Source organism: Condylura cristata, unplaced genomic scaffold (assembly GCF_000260355.1).
Source record: "Condylura cristata isolate star-nosed mole 26May11 unplaced genomic scaffold, ConCri1.0 scaffold00034, whole genome shotgun sequence".
Classification (NCBI taxonomy): Eukaryota; Metazoa; Chordata; class Mammalia; order Eulipotyphla; family Talpidae; genus Condylura; species Condylura cristata.
In genome coordinates this window covers 5,836,581-5,854,103 of record NW_004567135.1, presented here as the reverse complement: position 1 = coordinate 5,854,103, position 17,523 = coordinate 5,836,581, and the positions used below count along the sequence as shown (strand labels likewise).

Below are 17,523 nucleotides of genomic sequence, written 5' to 3'. Positions count from 1 at the left end.
ACCAGTAAGGGCTCCGCTGCCCCTCCTTCAGGAAGCCTTCCCTGACTGAACCCACTCCAGAGGGCAGGCGCTGCAGTTTCCCGGGCTGAGTCTACCTGCAGAGGGCGGAGGGGATCCCGGGCGCTCTCCCGCTCTCCCCCGTCCGGTCTGGGCCATTCCGGCTGGGACTGAAAGCGGGGGCCTGGGAGGGGAGGGCGGTGCCGGCGCAGAAGCACCTCCAGGGCCCGACCCGGCTGGTGGAGAGGGTGGCCCGCGGCGGCCCCGCCCCTACCTGGGCGCGGCCCGTCCTGTCCTCGTCTAGCGGATAAAAGCGGCAGGGCTGCGGAGGCCAGCGAGTCGGGCCCCTCTTCGGCCATTTCGAAGTCCAGCCACGTCCACAGCCATGTCCATTCACCTGGGCAGCCAAGTCTTCAGCGCGCGCGGCGCGCAGATGCGCTCCAGCTCCACGCGTCCCGCCAGCTTCAGCAGCCGCAGCCTCTACGGCCTGGGCGCCTGCAGGCCGCTGGGGGCTGCGCGCTCCTTCCCCGGGAGCGCCGTGGGCTCCGCCATCCAGGCGGTGACCATCAACCAGAACCTGCTGGTCCCCTTGCGGGTGGACATCGACCCCACCCTCCAGAAGGTGCGCCAGGAGGAGCACGACCAGATCAAGACCCTCAATAACAAGTTCGCCTCCTTCATCGACAAGGTGAGCGGCCACCACCGTCCACCGCTGGCCCCAGCCCTGGCTGCGCTGGGCGTGGGCTGGGTGGGGGGACTGGGCCGGGGCCTTTCTCTGTCCCCTCCAGCAGTGCGGCCTCACCCCTTCCGGTGGACCCCGCGGCTCTTGTGCCCCTCAGCCTCCTGGGTGCTCTCTTCTCTGCCACACGCCCTGCCCTTTCCTTTGGCAGCGAGCCCTGGTCTGCGGGGCCCTGGCCACCTGTGTCTGGGTGGGGCCTGGGCCTGTCTGCCCTTAGCAGTTGGGCAGTGGCCAGGGCAGGGGTTCTCCCTCCCAGACCCCTTTCTCTGAGAGGGGTTGTGCAGGGTCAGCGTGAAGTAGGGGGTGACAGGCCCTTGCCCTCTGAGGGGAACCCCTTTTTCTCCAGTACTGTCTGTGCTGAGGCAGATGCTGGGAATGGAAGACTGGAGGGAGGGAGGCGCCTCCCTTTGGTGGTGGGAAATGAGGCTACACCTGCCTTGGGGTAACCCACTTGGGGGTGATGGGAGGATTGAGGGTCCCTGGAGCACAGAAACCAGTTGGAAGGTGGGAGAGTTGGCAGGGAGGGCAGGAGAGGGCCTGGGCGGGGCGGGAGCAGGGGCCCAGCTGGGACCCTCTGGCTGGGGCTGCCTCCTAGCGGAGCCCAGGTCTCCCCTCGGCTGCCTCTACCTGTCTGCTTCCCTGTCCCGGGCCCTCCCTGACCCTTTGCCTTCCGCTAAGGCTGCCAGGCCAGCGGGGCCGGCTCCCCTTGCTGTTGGCTGCTCTGGCTCGCTGGGTCAGTCAGACACATAGTAGGTGTCATTTCACGCTGACTTAATTGTGGCACCTTATCCCAAGCCTTGTTGGAGGGAAGGGAAAGGAGAGAAAGGGCATTAAGGGAGGAAGAGCAGAGGCCCAGCTTGAAGGGACAGGGGCTGAGCCAGGTCCCGGACAGACTGGGAGGGGCAAGTCCTCGGAGAGGGAGTTTAAGGGTCACCTGCGTGTGACCAGGAGCGGAGAAGGTAGGAGACCCTAGGTCACGAGCCTCAGGACACACCGATGAGCCAGGCAGATCTGACCCCTTCACACGCTAAGATGCTTGAGATACGGTCCTGTCAGAAAAGCTTCAAGGTGGGCTTCCTGGAGGAGGGGGCAAGGGCTGGGGCCCAGAATGTGGAATGACCAGTGGACGCATGGGCCTGCCTGGTGGCCTGAGACTCTCCCAGCCCTGCTGTGGGGGGGCGTGGTCTTGATGGAGGGTGAGAACAGAGAAAAGGAGGCCCCAAAACCGGGCTCACCCAATGCCATGAGCTGGAGGTGGCGGTAGAACAGACAAGACCCAGCTAACAGGACCGAGATCCTCCGGCCCCAATGCCTAGCTCACAGAACACAAGATCCAAGCTGGCATCAGACGGCTGTAGGGACTGTCTACAGTCAGACCAGAAGGGAAAGATATGGAGATTGAGCCCGTTTGGAATCTCCTGTCCCTTTCAGATCCTACGCAGCTTATTCAAAATTAGCAACAAACCCAGGCTCAGAAGGAGTGAGCCACCGAGACAGGTCTCTATCTGGGCAGTCTGCAGGGGCCCAGGGCAGCGGTCCTGCCCGCCTGTGCCTGCACCACCCACTCTCCCTCGCAAGGCAGCCACCTCCCACCTGGGGACCTGCACCAGCCGGCCCGGGTTCTCTGCACTGACCTCCCTCACAGAGGCCGCTCTCCTGAGGCCGCGCGGCCTTGCAGGCCTCTCTCAGCAAACCTGTCCCTTCCAGGGCAACTCTTCCTGCCCACTTGTGCCATGCCAGTGTCCTTTACTCCTCTGTGCTTTTCGCTAAAATCCTGCTCTTCAAATATAACACGTCTGTCTCGTGGAGAAACTCGCCACGTGCCGCAAAAACGGGGAGCTCTGGGGATGCCTTTCCCAGAGGGAAGCCCAGGACCCTGCACTCTGAAGCCACTAACTCCAGAAAATGACATCAGTGTGGTCTCGCACGTTTCCACCTCCGTTCTCCTGCCAGGTGCGGTTCCTGGAGCAGCAGAACAAGCTGCTGGAGACCAAGTGGGCCCTGCTGCAGGAGCTGAAGTCAGCCAAGAGCAGCAACCTCCAAGGCATCTTCGAGGCTCACTTGGATCACCTGAGGAAGAAGCTGGAGAGCCTGCAGCTGGACGGGGGCCACCTGGAGGTGGAGCTGCGGGGCGTGCAGGAGGTGGTGGAGGACTTCAAGAACAAGTACGCTGTCCCCACCGAGGCCCTTAGGCGCCCTGTGCAAGTGCCCTCTGGGCAGGGCTGGGGGGCCAGCTGTACATAGCACCTCAGGGAAGGTCTCCACTGGCGCACTTCCTGCCCCTCCCAAATCTGCTTTGCCCTTGGGGCTGATTTTTGTAAGGTGCTGCTGAAGGGGGCCCACTCAAAGCTCTTAGAGGAGAGAGGTTTACTGGGGCGGTTGCTGGACGGGACTCCGAGATGGAGGGGCCCCGTGCCAAGGGGGTGCAGGGAGGGGAACTCACACCCAAGGGTCGTGGAGAGGGGGGAGGGTTGCAACCCAGAACAGCCAAGGAAGTGAAGGCCTTGGCGGCCTCCAGGAATGTGGGTGGAGGCCCTTTGCCAGGGCTATCGGAATCCGGAATCCGCAAGGTCAGCCCCTACCCGCGCCCTGTGCTGCCAGGGCTGGCCTAGCATTTTTTTTTTTTTTTTTAAAGATTTTATTTTATTTGTGCATACAGAACTGGGGTACAGGCCAGAGGCTCAGGGGCGGTGAGAGGCTTCACCAGAGACAGAGTGGGCAACAGAACAGGCAGATGGTTGAAGTACACTGCTGAGGGGAGTAGCGGGCGGGTCAGGAGAGGTCTGCCACACCATGTGGTCACCTCCGGGGCTGGCGGGAATTGAACTCATGTGGAAGCGGCTTTAGATTCTCAGTGCTGTGCTTTAACCCACTGCGCCTCCAGGGAGGGCCTGGCCTAGCATTTTTATCTGCTGAAACACCCAGGGAAATAGGTCCTCCTAGCCCTGACCTGGTTCACTTTCTCCCCAGAGAGGACAGGGCCCAGGTGCCCCATAACAGGTGCCAGGATTTGTACCACCTCCCAGATTATTCTAGAGCAGCTCCATGTTTTTCAGGTGAGGAATTAGAGACCAGAGAGGGTCAGGGACTGGCCTGAGCTGGCAAAGCCGATCACTAGGACTGCTGGGACTTGAGTCTGGGGTCCCTGACTTCCAGGAAGAGACATGGAGTCACTTGGAATGGAGAGAAGCAAGGGGGGGCAGGCAATCCTTGGGGGCCAGGGGGAGCAGTGTGGAAGCTGAGGGTGCATCTGGCAGGGCAGACCAGGAGGGAGGCTGGGAGCTGGGGGGGGCGGGGAAGGGGGGCTGTGCAGGGCCCTTGAGGCACCTGCACTCTCTTTTCTCATTGAATAGAAACCCAAGCCTGAGGCTGGTTGGGGGGCTCCGCCTCACCCCAACCTCACTCCCAGCCCAGCACTGGGGAAAGTGAGTGCTTGTGCACCTGGGGGTGCATGACTAAGCCCTGCTGGCCCTGACTGGAGGCAGAACAAACAAAGGCCTCTGTGGAAGGTTCCCCCTCCGCCCTCCCCCCATACTTCCCCTGGGCCACAGTCAACAGAATTAATCCCACAGCAGGTGGACCAGACAGGTGCATGGCAGGGAAGGTCCCTGCTGCTCTGCAGCCAGGGAGCCCCTGCTGTCCTGGGTTCCTGTCTGTGGCTCAAGCACTGCCTGACCCAGGAGCCCTGAGTGCCTCCCTAGGGCGTGGCTGATGAGACCCTGGCAGGGGCGGGGTGGGGGGGGGGGGGGATGGGGGTGGGATGCAGCTGTGCATGGGGCTCCCCTGGGCGCAGTCTCTGGACCAGTGCCCGAGGCCAGGCAGGCGCGGAGGTATTTTGGTCATTCTAGAAGACCTCAGGGAGGGGACCTTGGGAGTCCAGCCTCCTGGGGGGGCTCTGCCTCTCCAAGCACCCTGCTCCCCCCACCCTCCAGGGTGCCCCAGCTGCAACGCAGCAGTTCTTGGGTATCGCTGAGTTCCCCAAATAAATAGGAGCAATGAAAGAGTGGCCGGCACCGGGCCTGCAGGCTCGCTGTGTCCTGCGTGCTGATGCCTGCGTGTGGGAGGCTGGTTCCCTGGGAGAGCGTGATGGGGGTGGGGCTGTGGGGTTCAGCTTGGGGCTAGGACTCTGTGTGTCCCTTCCTGACCCATGGGGCTCCTTCTCTCCAGGCCCTTCTTCACCCCCAGGAGGTGGGACTAGATTGAAGCCCGGCACAGACTCGGTCTGGCATGGACTGCCAGGCTGCCAGTCAGGCATTGCCACAGAGCTGCTCAGCCACTGAGCAGAGCCCTGCGCCTCTCTGTGCCACCCGCCGGCCCGGGGTCGCCCAGCACCGTTGCTGCAGCTTGTTCTGAGGTTTCCTGGGCTCACGCGGGGAGCACACATGGGGCAGCCCCTGTGCGCGGAGGTCACCGCGCGGCGACCACTCTGCCTTTTCCTTCACGTCTGCTCCCATCCTCTCCGCCACCCTCCCTCCCGTGTCCGGCGCAACGCCGTCAGGTAGCCATGAGAGGTCAGGGACACCTGCTTCAGAGCTGACACCTGTTTGTTCAGGTGTATCGTTAGGGAGGGCGGAGCCCGGTGGGCAGTCTCTCTCCCCTCTGCATGCGAGGGGGTAGAGGCGGAGCTGGGTCGGGTACCCACGCTCCAACCTCTGTTGCAGGTACGAGGAGGAAGTTAACCTGCGCACGGCTGCTGAGAATGAGTTTGTGGTGCTGAAGAAGGTGAGCGGGCGCACGGGCTGGGGTGTTTGTAAAGCCGAGGGAAGGGATGCCACGTGGGGCTCCCACCTGAGCTGCCCCGGGGACCTGAGCTCAGGTCTGGCCTGCGAAGTAGGAAGGGAAGGCTGGGCTGAAGACGGGGCCACCTGGAAGCCCGTGTGGCTCGGGTGCGCCCGTGTGTCCTTGCATATATGTGTGTGGGTATTTGGGGAGCCGTTAGGCTTGTTCGGGGGTCAGACCAAAGGATGGAGGTTGAAAAGGCAGATTGAGCACGGAGTGAGGGAGCGCTCCATCAGCGACACATCTCACTCCAGACAAGGGGGCCCAAAGGGACGCATGAAGAGCCTCGAGGCAGTGAGTTCCTGTCCCTGGACAGGTGCAGGTTGAGCTTGGAAGGTCTCGGGCGTAGCTTAGCGGGGCTGGACTTGAGATGCTGAGTGAACGAGCCGCGGATTGAGCGGCTCCGGTTCCAAGCCCACGGCCAGAGCAAACCCGCCTGAGCTAACCCGCGTGGACGTGCTGTCTCGGGGAGGGTTGCCGGTGTCTGCCTTGGGCTTACTCTGCCTTATTTGACGGTGAGAGGCTGGGACTCGCAGGATTGGCGCGACTTGTTCAAGGTCCCAGAGCTGGGGGTGCTGAGGCAGTGATGTGTGTCTCTGCGCGGGGCGCCCTCGGGAACCCGTCAGCTGCGAAGTGAGGGTCTGCAGGCCGCCCTGGGCTACTGGTGCTGAGAAGGCGCCTCAGGTCCTGGCGTGTGCGGGGACATCTGTCCTGTAGCCAGGAAGGCCTATAGAGGAAACGTCCTGTCAGGCACCTGGCGAAACCATGTTCTCAGTGGAGGAGGTGGTCCCTGGCTCTGCGGGTTGGTCAGCGCCACTAAATGCTCTGTGCCCTAAGGACATGGTGTCCCTCTTCCCTTCTTACCAGGACGTGGACGCCGCCTACATGAGTAAGGTGGAGCTGGAAGCCAAGGTGGACGCCCTGAAAGATGAGATCAACTTCCTGAGGATCCTCTATGAGGCGGTTAGGACTTTGGGGGTGGGAGGCATGTTACCCGCTAAAGTTCCTGGTGGGGTCATCTGGTCTACCCCCTGCCTCTGGGGCCATCATGTCACCTGCTACAGTTCCTGGTGGGGTCATCTGGTCTACCTCCTGCCTCTGGGGTCATCATGTCACCCGCTATGGTTCCTGGTGGGGTCATCTGGTCTACCTCCTGCCTCTGGGGTCATGTCACCTGCTACGGTTCCTGGTGGGGTCATCTGGTCTATCCCCTGCCTGTGGGGTCATCATGTCACCCCCTATGGTTTCTTGTGGGGTCATCTGGTCTACCCCGTGCCTCTGGGGTCATCATGTCACCCCCTACGGTTCCTGGTGGGGTATCTGGTTTACCCCCTGCCTCTGGGGTCATCATGTCACCCCCTACGGTTCCTGGTGGGGTCATCTGGTTTACCCCCTGCCTCTGGGGTCAGCATGTCACCCCCTACGATTCCTGGTGGGGTCATCTGTCTACCCCCTGCCTCTGGGGCAATTTGAAGGGTGCAGCCATTCAGCCTGCTCTTTATTCTTTCTGGGCACAGGAATCCATGAGTGGCAAAAGGTTCAGGCCAGGTCTCTGCTCTCTTTTGCTCTCCTGTTGCCTGCATCAGCCCCGTGGAGTGAATTCCCACACGTGTTCATTTTAGGGCCTTGGGCCCTGAGGCTGACTTCCAGCAGCTGTAACCTCAGGGCAGGTCTTTCAGGAGTAGCACACATTCCGTGCGCATGCGTGCTTCCTGTGGAAGAAGTACGTCCTCATTGTTCCAAAAACTGAGTCAAGAGTGAAATTAAAGCAGACCGGCTGGCTGAGTTTTGTCATCTTGGTACCCATTTTTGCAGCCTTACATTGTGGCTATGGAACAGGGCTGTAGAAACGGATTTAATAACAATACCTTCTCAGGCAACAGTACGCGTGTTTCCCTGGGCATACATTCAGCCCTTACAGGCGGGACGAAAGGCTGCCGAGGGGAGGCATGCTCGTGCAGCTCTGTGGCATGCGGCCCTCACAGCTCACCACACGCGCTTGCTTTACCTCCCTCCCTGGAGACGCTCTGGTCTTGGAGGTTGTGATGGGCTCTTTGGGGTGTCAGGATGGACAGGGTCTGCTTAGCGGGCGCTGGGTGCATGCCTCAAATGCCTGGCGACTGAGGCCTACATTGGCCCTGGCTTCCGTTTTTGTTGGTAGCGTGTGGGGAACCCCAGGGTGAGCGTGGGACGGGGCCTGGGTGGCGCCCCAAGACCCCACCTCCTGTCTGGCCCCCACAGGAGATCAGTGAGCTGCAGTCCCAGATCTCGGACACGTCCGTGGTCCTGTCCATGGACAACAACCGTAGCCTGGACCTGGACGGCATCATCGCCGAGGTCAAGGCCCATTACGAGGAGATCGCCAACCACAGCCGGGCCGAGGCTGAGTCCTGGTACCAGACCAAGGTGTGAGGCCACCGGGAGCACAGCCCTCTTGGCAAGAACTTGGTGGGATAGAAGCTTCCTTCACTGCTGAGCTTGGCCCAAGCCTTTGAGGGTGGGTCAGTTAGTCTGTGGGTGTTCTCCAGTGCCTGGAGGAAGAGGATGCAAAGGCCACTGTCCAGGGGAAGATCCTGGCCTCATGGGGTTTAGGGCAGAGGACATGGATGTGGATGAATAGTTACAGTAGCTAAAATCTGCCAGGTGCTCCCAGTTTGAGGGAGTGCGGCGGCAACTGTTTAACCTGCCCTGCCTCATTTAACCCCTAGAACAGCCTTCTTAGGCAGACACATTATTACCCCAGTTCGACAGAAGAGGAACTAAGGCACAGAGAGGTCAAGTAACTTTCCTAACCGCACAGCTAGCAGGTGGACGAGCCGGGGCTGCATTGTGGGTCCTAGAGCTCTAGTCAGGGAGGTCGTGGGTATGTTGGAGGTGGGGCAGCCCCGGGGAGGTGCTCAGGGGGTTGGGGGGTGGTGGAGAATGGCGTCCAGCACCTCTCTGGGGAGGGAACCTGAGGCAGGGTGTAAAAGGAGCATGCAAGGATGCCTGTCTGAGAGAGGGAGTTGTGAGGACGTGGGTGTGCCAGCCAGGACGGCGAGTCCAGGCTCTTGCTCTGGTGCCTTCCGCGGCCTGGGTGTGAAATGGGCGGGGCTGATGTGTGGGTGCTTCACAAGCGAGAGTCTCACCTCCACTGGCCTTCCAGCACCGGGCGTGGTGGGGATGGGGAGTCCCAAGTCAATGGTGATGGGTCCCAGGGATCCATCCTGTGCTCCCATCTGGGCTTGGAGAAGGCTGAGCCCGGCTGCGCCCGGACACACCCCACTGCTCCATAGTCTGATGTTCTGGACTAGGGCAAGGTTGCTGGGGGTGGCAGGCCCTTCCCTGGGATGGAAGATGGGAGCCTGGTTGCTCAGAACCTGGGGCCTCTCTGGCCCCAGAGACGACCGGCCACTTGTGACTGCCCACACCTGCCATGTTTCTGTGTGGTCCTTCCAGTTTGAGACTCTCCAGGCCCAGGCAGGCAAGCACGGGGAGGACCTCAAGAACACCCGCAACGAGATTTTGGAGATCAACCGAGCCATCCAGAGACTGCAAGCCGATATCGAAAACATCAAGAACCAGGTGGGGACGGACCCTTCGTCTCGCGCCGCCGGGCTCCTTGGGGCCCGTGAGGGGCAGCCCCTGGGCCAAGCTCAGGGGGCAGGAGGCTGATCAGCTCCAGTGAGCTCTCCAGACAGAATGTTGGGCAGGTCCTGGCTCAGGCCAGAGGGAGGAGGGGTGGCCAGTCGGGGAGCGACCGTCCAGCCCCAAATTGGTACCGACCACGTGCTTCACGCATCTGCTCTGGGTGCATCAGGCTCTATCTGTGCCTCAGCCTGGGGGAGGCACAGAGGCCCGCAGGAATGCCGTCCCCTCCCATGACCTTTCCCACCGCCAGCGCTGGCCACACGAGCGGCTTCCTGTGCCTTGTCTGCCAAGCATGTTCAGGCCCCCTGCACTCGGTCTTCCCTGCACCTGGAATGTGGTCTGCCCAGCTGGGCCCGGCCATCCCTTTCCCATTCCTGGGATTTAGGTCGAAGGCCTCTTCCCAGAGATGGCCCCTCCAGCCCGGCCACCAGCCCAGCCCCTCCACTTCTGAGCAGTGTGGAAAGCGAAGGGGGGTGCCCTCTGTCTGGCTCACGCGCCTTTGTTCCCAGCTCCTGGCCCACGGTGTGGGCACAGTGTCCGAGGGGCTGCTGGGAGGACGTGCGTGCAGTGGGGGCGGGGCGCTGAGGCTCAGGTTGGATGCGGCAGCGGGAGCAGGTGTCTGTCGAGGGGTGGAGGGAAGGTGGCGCGCACAGCAGCTTCAGGGCGAAATTTCCAGATGAGCTGGGGGATGGGATGGGGGGGTGATTTATTCAGTGATGTCCTTCCCTGGGATCCCTGCAGGCCTGTTTGTACCGGGGCGGAGGCCGCCTCCTGGCACAGACACAGGCTGTGAATCACCTGTGAAGTGTGCCAGCTTCCAGGTGGGGAGGGAGAGTGATGAGCGGCACTTTCGTAAATATCGCAGCTTCTGCCCGGTCCAGCTCTCCTCTCCTATGGCAGGACAGAGCGAGAACCAGACTTAGGGTGTCTACCACCCCTGCCACTGGGGACGGTGCGGGGGGCACCGTGGGGAAGGGTGCTGATCCCTGGGCAAGGGGCCGAGGGTGTTGGAGGGCCTCCTGGCTCAGATGGGGGCGCTGGACCGGGAGGCAGCGGCATGAGCTGACGGGAGAGGGGAGGTGGAGAATGGTGGGCAAGAGGGGCGAGGCGGCATCCTGCCGTGGCTGCCGCTGGCCTCTGAGGTGACGAGCGGAGGCCTGGGACTACATCAGCGCCTGATTGTGGGGGATAAGCCCCCCAGTGCAGGGACTGCTTGGTCTGAGGGCTCCAAGCAGCATCTCTTGCCCACACCCCCTGTGCTGGGCCTGTTCCATATTGAGCATTTATTTTGAAGGTAGATTTTGGTGCTCGTCAGCTGCCAGAAACTTGGACACTCAAACTAGGGCTTTGGCTGAGGTCTGTGTACCTGTAAATTCTGTGCATCTGTAAATCATAGAAACCTTTGTTAGCAATGCTAATCATAGCAGCGTGTGTTAGGTTCTCACTGTATTCTAGATGCTGGGCCAGGGCCTTGCACATTATTTTATTTAACCTCTGCAGTATCCCTGTGATTTTTGCTATTTCATTTATTTATTTAAATAAATAAACATTTTAAAGATTTATTCATTTATACATACATGCAAGAACAGGCCAGGCAGATGGTCTGAAATCCACTGCTGAGGGGAGCAGTGGGGAGACAGGAGAGGTCTGCTGCGCCCTGTGGGTCAACTCCAGGCTGGGATTTGAACTCATGCTGCAGTGGCTGCAGCCAGCTTTGCAGGGCTGCACTTAAAGCCGCTGTGCCACCAGGGAGGCCCGATTATTGCTATTTTAGAAAAGAGGAGACTTTGGCTTAGAAGAGTTGCTTCACCCAAGGTCCCAGAGCTAGGAAGAGGAAGCGCCAGGAGGGAACGTGCACATTGGGCATCACAGCCCGTGTTTTTGACCCTTGGGATTCCTTGGTGCTGGGGGAGTAGGCTGGCGCCCAGAAAGCTGCCGTAACAAGTTGCCCCGCAGCTCATGGCAGATGGGGGCAGGAAAGGCAATGATTGGTGCCACCCAGCCCTGGCTCACAGCTCCCCTGCTGCCCACAGCGAGACAAGCTGGAGGCCGCCATCGCCGAGGCCGAGGAGCAGGGGGAGCTGGCCCTGAAGGACGCCCAGGCCAAGCTGAACGAGCTGGAGGCTGCTCTGACCCAGGCCAAGCAGGACATGGCCCGGCAGCTGCGCGAGTACCAGGAGCTCATGAACGTGAAGCTCGGCCTGGACATCGAGATCGCCACCTACAGGAAGCTGCTGGAGGGCGAGGAGAGCCGGTGAGGAAGGGGGGCCGGGTGGGCGCCCCCTCAATGCCCAGCTGGCCTGGGGCTCCATCCCAGGTTCATGTATTGAAGTGTTGCCTGTGGATCCTCTTCCATAGGGCAGGGGGTGTGGGCGGTCCAGGGCGGTTCAGCGGATGCCCCTTTCCACTTGAAGTCATGGCGTTTTAGAAGGAAAGACCCTGTGGTGTCAGCTTTGAGTGTCCAGAGTCCCTTCGTGAGTGTGGTCACCAGCAGACCATTGGTGCAACTGGATCCTCAAAGCACATTTGGGTAAACAGGCCAGGTAGTGCTGATCCCCTAGTCGGTGGAGGGGAAATTGTGGCTCCGTGTAATTGAAGGGGCGGGGCCAGTGTGCAGTCATGTTCTGCTGAGCCCTGGCCCAGCGTCTTCCTCCGCACCAGGCCACTTCTTGCTAAGTAAAGCGCTAGGTTGCGGGATCGACTGAGCATGGTGGAGGAGCTTCATTGCCCCCTGACTCCAGGGAGATTTGCTTACTCACCAGCCAGAGAGGAGGCTGGGATGGAGGGGTAAGTCTTGCAGGGAATTTTTCACAAATTTCACAGAAGAAATAGGTCCATGAAGTTGGGGCCTTCATTCCCATTCATTGGTTCATTCATTCATTCGTCCATGAAGTTGGGGCCTTCATTCTCATTCATTCATTCACTCACTCATTCATCGATTCATTCATTCATTCATTGGTTCATTCATTCATTCATCCACTCACTACTCATTCATTCATTCATTCATTGATGGGCTTGTCCATTTGCTCAGTCCACAGACAGGGCTTTAGAGTTGTGCCTTGGGGAAGTTTAGAACTTGGAGGAGAGAGTGAGAGGGAACTGCAGGAACAAAGGCTTAGAAGGAGGAATCATGACTTGGCTTGTCGGACCCAAGGCAAAGGTAGGTCATGCAGATCTACCATGCAGATCTACCTGGAGAGGCCTATTGATCTGGGAGACAGATATTTGCCACTTGCAAAATGCTGAATTCACAAAGAGCTGTTTTCTTTTCAGTTACTTTCCTCCAGGGGTGGGGAAGAGGGAACTCAGGATGAATGGAGTGGAGGGGAAAGAACTGGGGAGTGAGGGGGTGCTGGGGGCAGAGTGCCTGGATGTGGGTGGCAGCAGCCTGTGGGTTGATGAGGGGTGGGAGGGAGAGGAAGGCTCTCAGCCACTGCAGTTGACCCTCCCTCGCTTGGCATTTAGTTTTTGTGGGAAAAGGAGTTGAACATCAGAGGCCTCTGGGATGAGAGAGCAGCTGATTGGGGGCACAGTGCAGCCCCAGAGCTCAGCTGCCCCTGCTGAAGTCTCTCTTGCACCATCCTGTGTCAGGGAGGGACCCCACTTTCTAGGGAACACATTTTTCTCATAGAAGTCAGAGCGCAGGGCCCTCCCTGGTGGCACAGTGGGTTAAAGCCCAGCACTGCGAAGCTATCAGCAGCCGCTTTGGCACGAGTTCGATCCCGGCCAGGGAGGTGACCCCCATGGCGCGGCAGACCTCTCCTGACCTGGCCACTGCTCCCCTCAGCAGTGTGCTTCTTCGATCTGCCTGTTCTGCTCCCCACTCTGGTGAATCCTCTCTGGCCTGTACCTCAGTTCTGTATGCATAAACAAATCTTAAAAAAAAAAAAAAAGGAGTCAGGGCTTAGAGACCCCTGGAGTGGGCCTGATCCACTCACTTCCCCCATGGGCAGGCTGAAGGCTGGAGTTAGGGTGCCATGTCCAAGATCACACAACGATTACAGACGCTGCCTGAGAAGCCTGGTCCGTCCAGGTCGCTCTCATCAGGGCCCAGGTCTGGCTCTTCTGAAGTGAGTGCACCTCCAGTGCACAGAGATGGATTCCTTCTTTTTTCCTCCTTAACCCCCAGGGTTTGTGGTTTGGAAGCTCATGCAATTTGGAGGGCCCTTTCAGATTGCAAAGTTACAGAAATAAAATTAGGCATAAAAGCAAATATTTATTTAGAATGAGGTAAGAAAAAGAAAAACCACAAGAGCCTTAGACATTCTGGAACCTTCCTTCTGAGGTCTCGAGGCTTTGTGCCAGGCATTCCTACGTGACTCTGCTGCCCTACTGCAGCCGGCTTCCCTCCCCACCATGTCTGAGCGAGGTCCTGCAGTAGAAGGAGCCTGGAAGCTTCCTGGGGTGTCTCCCCACCCCCGTACTGCCCGTGGGCTCTGCTCTGCCCCTTCCTGGGCTTGGGGCAGCTGTGGCCTGCTGGGCCTTCCTTCCCACTGCCACAAAAGTGAGGTCTCCCCTCCTCCCTCAGAGTAAACTCATGCCCAAGGCCAAGGGCTTGGTGACAATGGGCTGTGAGTCACAAAACAAGCACACCCAGATGTCTCAGATGAATTTTTAATTTCCAGTGCAAGACCTGTTTCAGTCCCACAGGCAGCTTAAAGCCACCCCACCTACCTACCCTCTCCCTCCTTATCCCAGCTGGAGCTAAATTCACTCCGTCAACAATTCACTGATTATTTCAACACACATTAAGTAATAACTAGTGTCAGATCTGTGCTCGGGGGTGGAGGTCCAGGAATCAGTAGGCTGCAGGATGTTATGGTCTGGTGAGGGGAGACACCTGACTACATAAATAATAAAAGCAGCCACCGTGTGCAGAATCTTGCCCGCCGGGGCTTCGTGGACGATGGTACTGAGCCCTCCCCAGCAACGCTGTGAGTGGGTACTGAGTTAGGCCTCATTTTCTGGCGAGGAAATGAAAGCTCTGAGCCAAAGCCCAGTCCTGGAGGTAGAGAGGAGGGCCCGAGAGCCCCTCCCCTGGCTCATTTTGCTGAAGGAAGCCTGGAAGGGGGGGTGCAAAGGAGGAGGGTGCTGGGACCGCTTCCTCTAGTGGGGGGACAGAGCCTGCTCACACTCTCGCCTCTGCCCTCCAGGTTGGCCGAAGACGGAATGAGAACACTGAAACTTTGTGAGTCCTGGGCTGGGGCCTGAACCCGCACTGTGCGGGCTGGGCTGGGTTTGTAGGATGGGCACGGCCTGGAGACCCTGCTCTGGTGAGGGCTGTGGCCTCCTGTCCTTCAGCAGCTTCCAGTGGGTGCCTGTGCAGGCAGCTGTGTGAGGACGCAGCCCCCGCCACGCCCCAGGGTCCCTGGGAAGGGTGGGGGCTCTGGGGGGAGGGGCTGCAGCAAGAGGGTGGCGTGGAGTGAAGGGAGGGAGCCTCCGGTGGGGTCCGCTGACGGGGTACATTCCGCCGTCTCTTGCAGCTGTGCAAACCACCAGTAGCAGCGGCAGCAGACTCACCTTTGGGGGGACCATGGGCAGTAATGCCCTGAGCTTCTCGAGTGGCAGGGGGCCTGTGGCCTGCAAGACCCTTTCTGCCAAGACCTCGTGCGTCACCAGCTGGAACGCTCACAGCTGAGCCCTAAGTGTGGGGAGCCACACACCCTCCTCCCACAGACCCAGGAGGGTGCGCTCCTGTCTCCTCCCTGGCCCCCAAGACACCACGGTGACTCGAAAACAGATGTCAGAAGAGACCCCAATAAAGCAGCCCCTTTGAGGCCTGGGGGAGCGCCTCGCCCTGTGCCTGGTATCCTGGCTGCGTCAGGTGGGGTGCGGAAGGGGTGGGCACAGGCCCTCGAAAGCGGGGTCTGCCCTGGGAGCTGGAAGCCACTCGTGCAGGAGATGCGAGAGTTTGGTGCCATGGGGTTTGGGGTGCTGCTCCCAGGAGCTTGGGTCCAGCGTGAGGCCTGGGCTCCCCGGCTGGGCAGACTCCAGCCCCTCTCCTGAGAAAGCCAAGACACAGGCCGGGGAGGTTCTGGCTGCCTGAGGGAGGCATCTCCTGCTGGGGGGGAGGGCTGCGGCTGCCACCCCCTTGCCTCAGCTGCCAGAGCGCATTCCTTGGTGGTGAGAGGCACAAACATTCAGCTGCCCCAGGCCTGGGTTTCGGGCTGACCAGCCAACTCAGACCAGCTGCCCGGGCCCTTCCTGGTGCAGGCTCTTAGGGCCGCGGGGGCCCTCGAGGGGGCCTCTGAGGCGGATTCTGTGGGGTGACGAGGGAGGAGGTGTCTGTTGGTTTGGAAGGGGACTAGGGTGCGGGGCGCCTCCCTGGTGGGGCCTCTGAGCCCGGGCATTTGGGTGGAGGGAGGCTGTGCCTCTGGATGGGGGAGCGGGCGAGGGAGGACATCTCTGGCCTGAGTCTGCGCTCGGTGGGGTGTCAGTGTGTCTGCGTCTGTCTCTGACGGGGGCCTGAGTGTGCCCCTCGCTAGGGAGTGTCTATTCCTGCCCGCAGCAGCCAGCGGGGAGAGCTTTGTGCCTGGGGTGCGCAAGAGGGGAGCTGGTGGCGGTGCTGCCTCAGATGGTTGGCTTTTAGGGGGGTCCTCTATTTGCTCCCATGGCAGGGTTTTCCTGCGTGGGGGTGGGTGGGTGGGCTGGCGGGCGGCCCCTGGTGTTCCGGCAGCAGCAAGTGAGGAGGCCTGCAGGATTTGGGGGAGCTGGGCTGAAACTGCTGGTGCCCTTCTACACCCCTTCCAGCTCTGCTTCCAGCTTCTGCGCATCAACAGCTTTGGGTCTGTGGGTGCAATGCCCTGCACCCCCAGACGGCTGAGCACAGCTCTTCAGCAAACTCCCAGGGAGGAGGGCAGAACCCGAAGCCCATGTGCACAGACCAAAGGAGATTCTGAGCAGTTACGTGGAACGTGAGCTTTATTGGCAACATGGAACCCAGCATGAGCGCGAGAAAGAGGTAGCTAGGCAGCGCCCCAGGGGCCCCTGGAGGGGGCGGGGAAGCCGCGGTTGCCAGGAGTCAGAGGCAGAGAGGCAGCGGTCCCCCTGCACGCTGGCCCATCTGTGCCTTGGCAGCCTGAGTCCGCAGGGCAGGACCTTTGCCAGGGGCTGTGAGGAGGCCATTTAGACGCCTGGGCATGGGCAGAGGTACCAGGCGTGTGGTCCAGCAGCCTGGCCCTCGCCGCGAGAAGGGAAGAGACTAGCGAGGAGCTGGATGCGAGCGAGAGGGCCGCGGTGTGGGCGGTCAGGCTGAGGATCCTGAAGCCCCGCCCCGTCGGGGTCAGCCGTGTCCTGAGCTGGCACCCGCCGCCTGGCAGGGACGGTCGGCGGAAGGGCGCGTTTGCAGATCCGAGGCACTAGGCAAATCGCACGGAGCGGACGCTGCCGCCGCAGCTCTGGCCGCAGGGCGCGCACAGGCCGGTGCTGACCGCCAGGTTCCCGCTGCAGGGGGCGCTGCACGCGGGGCCGGTCACCGGCCGGGAGCCGGACACGCAGAGGTCCCCGCAGACGACCCCGCCGAGGGAGCTGCTGACACCTGGAGAGGGGTGGAGGGGACAGGGGTGGGGCGGGGCTCAGTCCCTGGGAAGCTGGGCAGAGGCCACTTCTCTTGCTCAGAGTCCCTCCCCTTCACCTCGACCCCCCCACTGGCCCTCCCCCCACTGCCCCACCCCCCCAACTCCTCACCCTGGACACCTTTGGCTGCAGCCTGACCTGGGTATCTCCGGTAAATGGTTAGCGGGCCCCTCCCTCCAGGTGGGGCAGCTACTTATCCGAATCTTGCACTGTCCCCCCTTCCTTCAGATCCTTCAAACGAAGGCCCCTTGCCCCCGTGGCCGCCTGTTTTGTGAGTACAGATCTACGGGAACCCAACAACCTTACTCATGAAGTGTCATGGCTGTGGCTCCTGTCAGTGACAGACACAGCTGAGTATTCAGAAGGCTCCCCACCCCAGGAGCCTAAAATAGTCACCAGCTGCCCTTCCAGGAAAATGTCCTCCCTCCGGGGAACCCCAAGTCTTTACTCAGAAGTAACAGCATAGATTACTTACAGACGTTGACGGAACCAACTCCCTCACACAACCTGGTGGGGAGCAAACAGAGACAAGGATTAGTTGTGGGGAGCCAAACTTGTAAATTCCCTTCTCCAAGCAAATTTAATGCTCGTTAGGTGCAAATAGTGTGCAAACATGCTCAGCACTGTTGGGGAGACTCAGGAGACACCCTCCCCGGGGTGATCTCACCTGTGCTCCTCGCCCTCCAGCAGGCGCCTGTAGGTGGCGATCTCGATGTCCAGGCCCAGCTTGGAGTTCATCACCTCCTGGTACTCCTTGAGCAGGCAGGCCATGTCCTGCTTGGCCTTCTGCAGGGCCTCCTCCA

At 60.5% G+C, this 17,523-nt stretch overlaps 2 protein-coding genes across 3 annotated transcripts in view; one reads left to right on the top strand and one right to left on the bottom strand.

Annotated features, from left to right (window-relative positions):
• Nucleotides 1-310: 310 nt before the first annotated feature.
• KRT7 (keratin 7, type II) lies at nucleotides 311-14,921 on the top strand. Of its 2 annotated transcripts, XM_012732414.1 has the most exons (9): nucleotides 311-685; nucleotides 2,690-2,901; nucleotides 5,398-5,458; nucleotides 6,383-6,478; nucleotides 7,757-7,921; nucleotides 8,954-9,079; nucleotides 11,179-11,399; nucleotides 14,299-14,333; nucleotides 14,629-14,921. In XM_012732414.1, exons 1-9 carry the CDS (start codon nucleotides 383-385, stop codon nucleotides 14,781-14,783), a joined length of 1,374 nt encoding a protein of 457 aa, XP_012587868.1. In that variant the 5' UTR covers nucleotides 311-382; the 3' UTR covers nucleotides 14,784-14,921. The 2 variants fall into 2 exon arrangements, with proteins under 2 accessions (XP_012587868.1, XP_012587870.1); XM_012732416.1 differs by lacking the exons at nucleotides 14,299-14,333; nucleotides 14,629-14,921 and adding an exon at nucleotides 11,807-11,875.
• Nucleotides 14,922-16,059: 1,138 nt separating this feature from the next.
• LOC105854331 (keratin, type II cuticular Hb1-like) overlaps nucleotides 16,060-17,523 on the bottom strand; it is a 5,287-nt gene continuing 3,823 nt past the window's right edge. The window contains exons 6-8 of the mRNA XM_012732308.1: nucleotides 17,388-17,515; nucleotides 17,196-17,227; nucleotides 16,060-16,682 (exon numbers count right to left, since the gene is read on the bottom strand). Coding sequence (XP_012587762.1) covers nucleotides 16,504-16,682; nucleotides 17,196-17,227; nucleotides 17,388-17,515 — 339 coding nt within the window. The 3' untranslated portion in view covers nucleotides 16,060-16,503. The remainder of the gene's footprint in view (nucleotides 16,683-17,195; nucleotides 17,228-17,387; nucleotides 17,516-17,523) is intronic.

Bases quoted from the DNA above. Each gene is read 5' to 3' on its own strand.
- KRT7 (XM_012732414.1), top strand. From the start codon at position 383: ATGTCCATTCACCTGGGCAGCCAAGTCTTCAGCGCGCGCGGCGCGCAG. The intron at 686-2,689 runs GTGAGCGGCCAC...TTCTCCTGCCAG, and splicing joins TCGCCTCCTTCATCGACAAG to GTGCGGTTCCTGGAGCAGCA. The intron at 7,922-8,953 runs GTGTGAGGCCAC...TGGTCCTTCCAG, and splicing joins AGTCCTGGTACCAGACCAAG to TTTGAGACTCTCCAGGCCCA.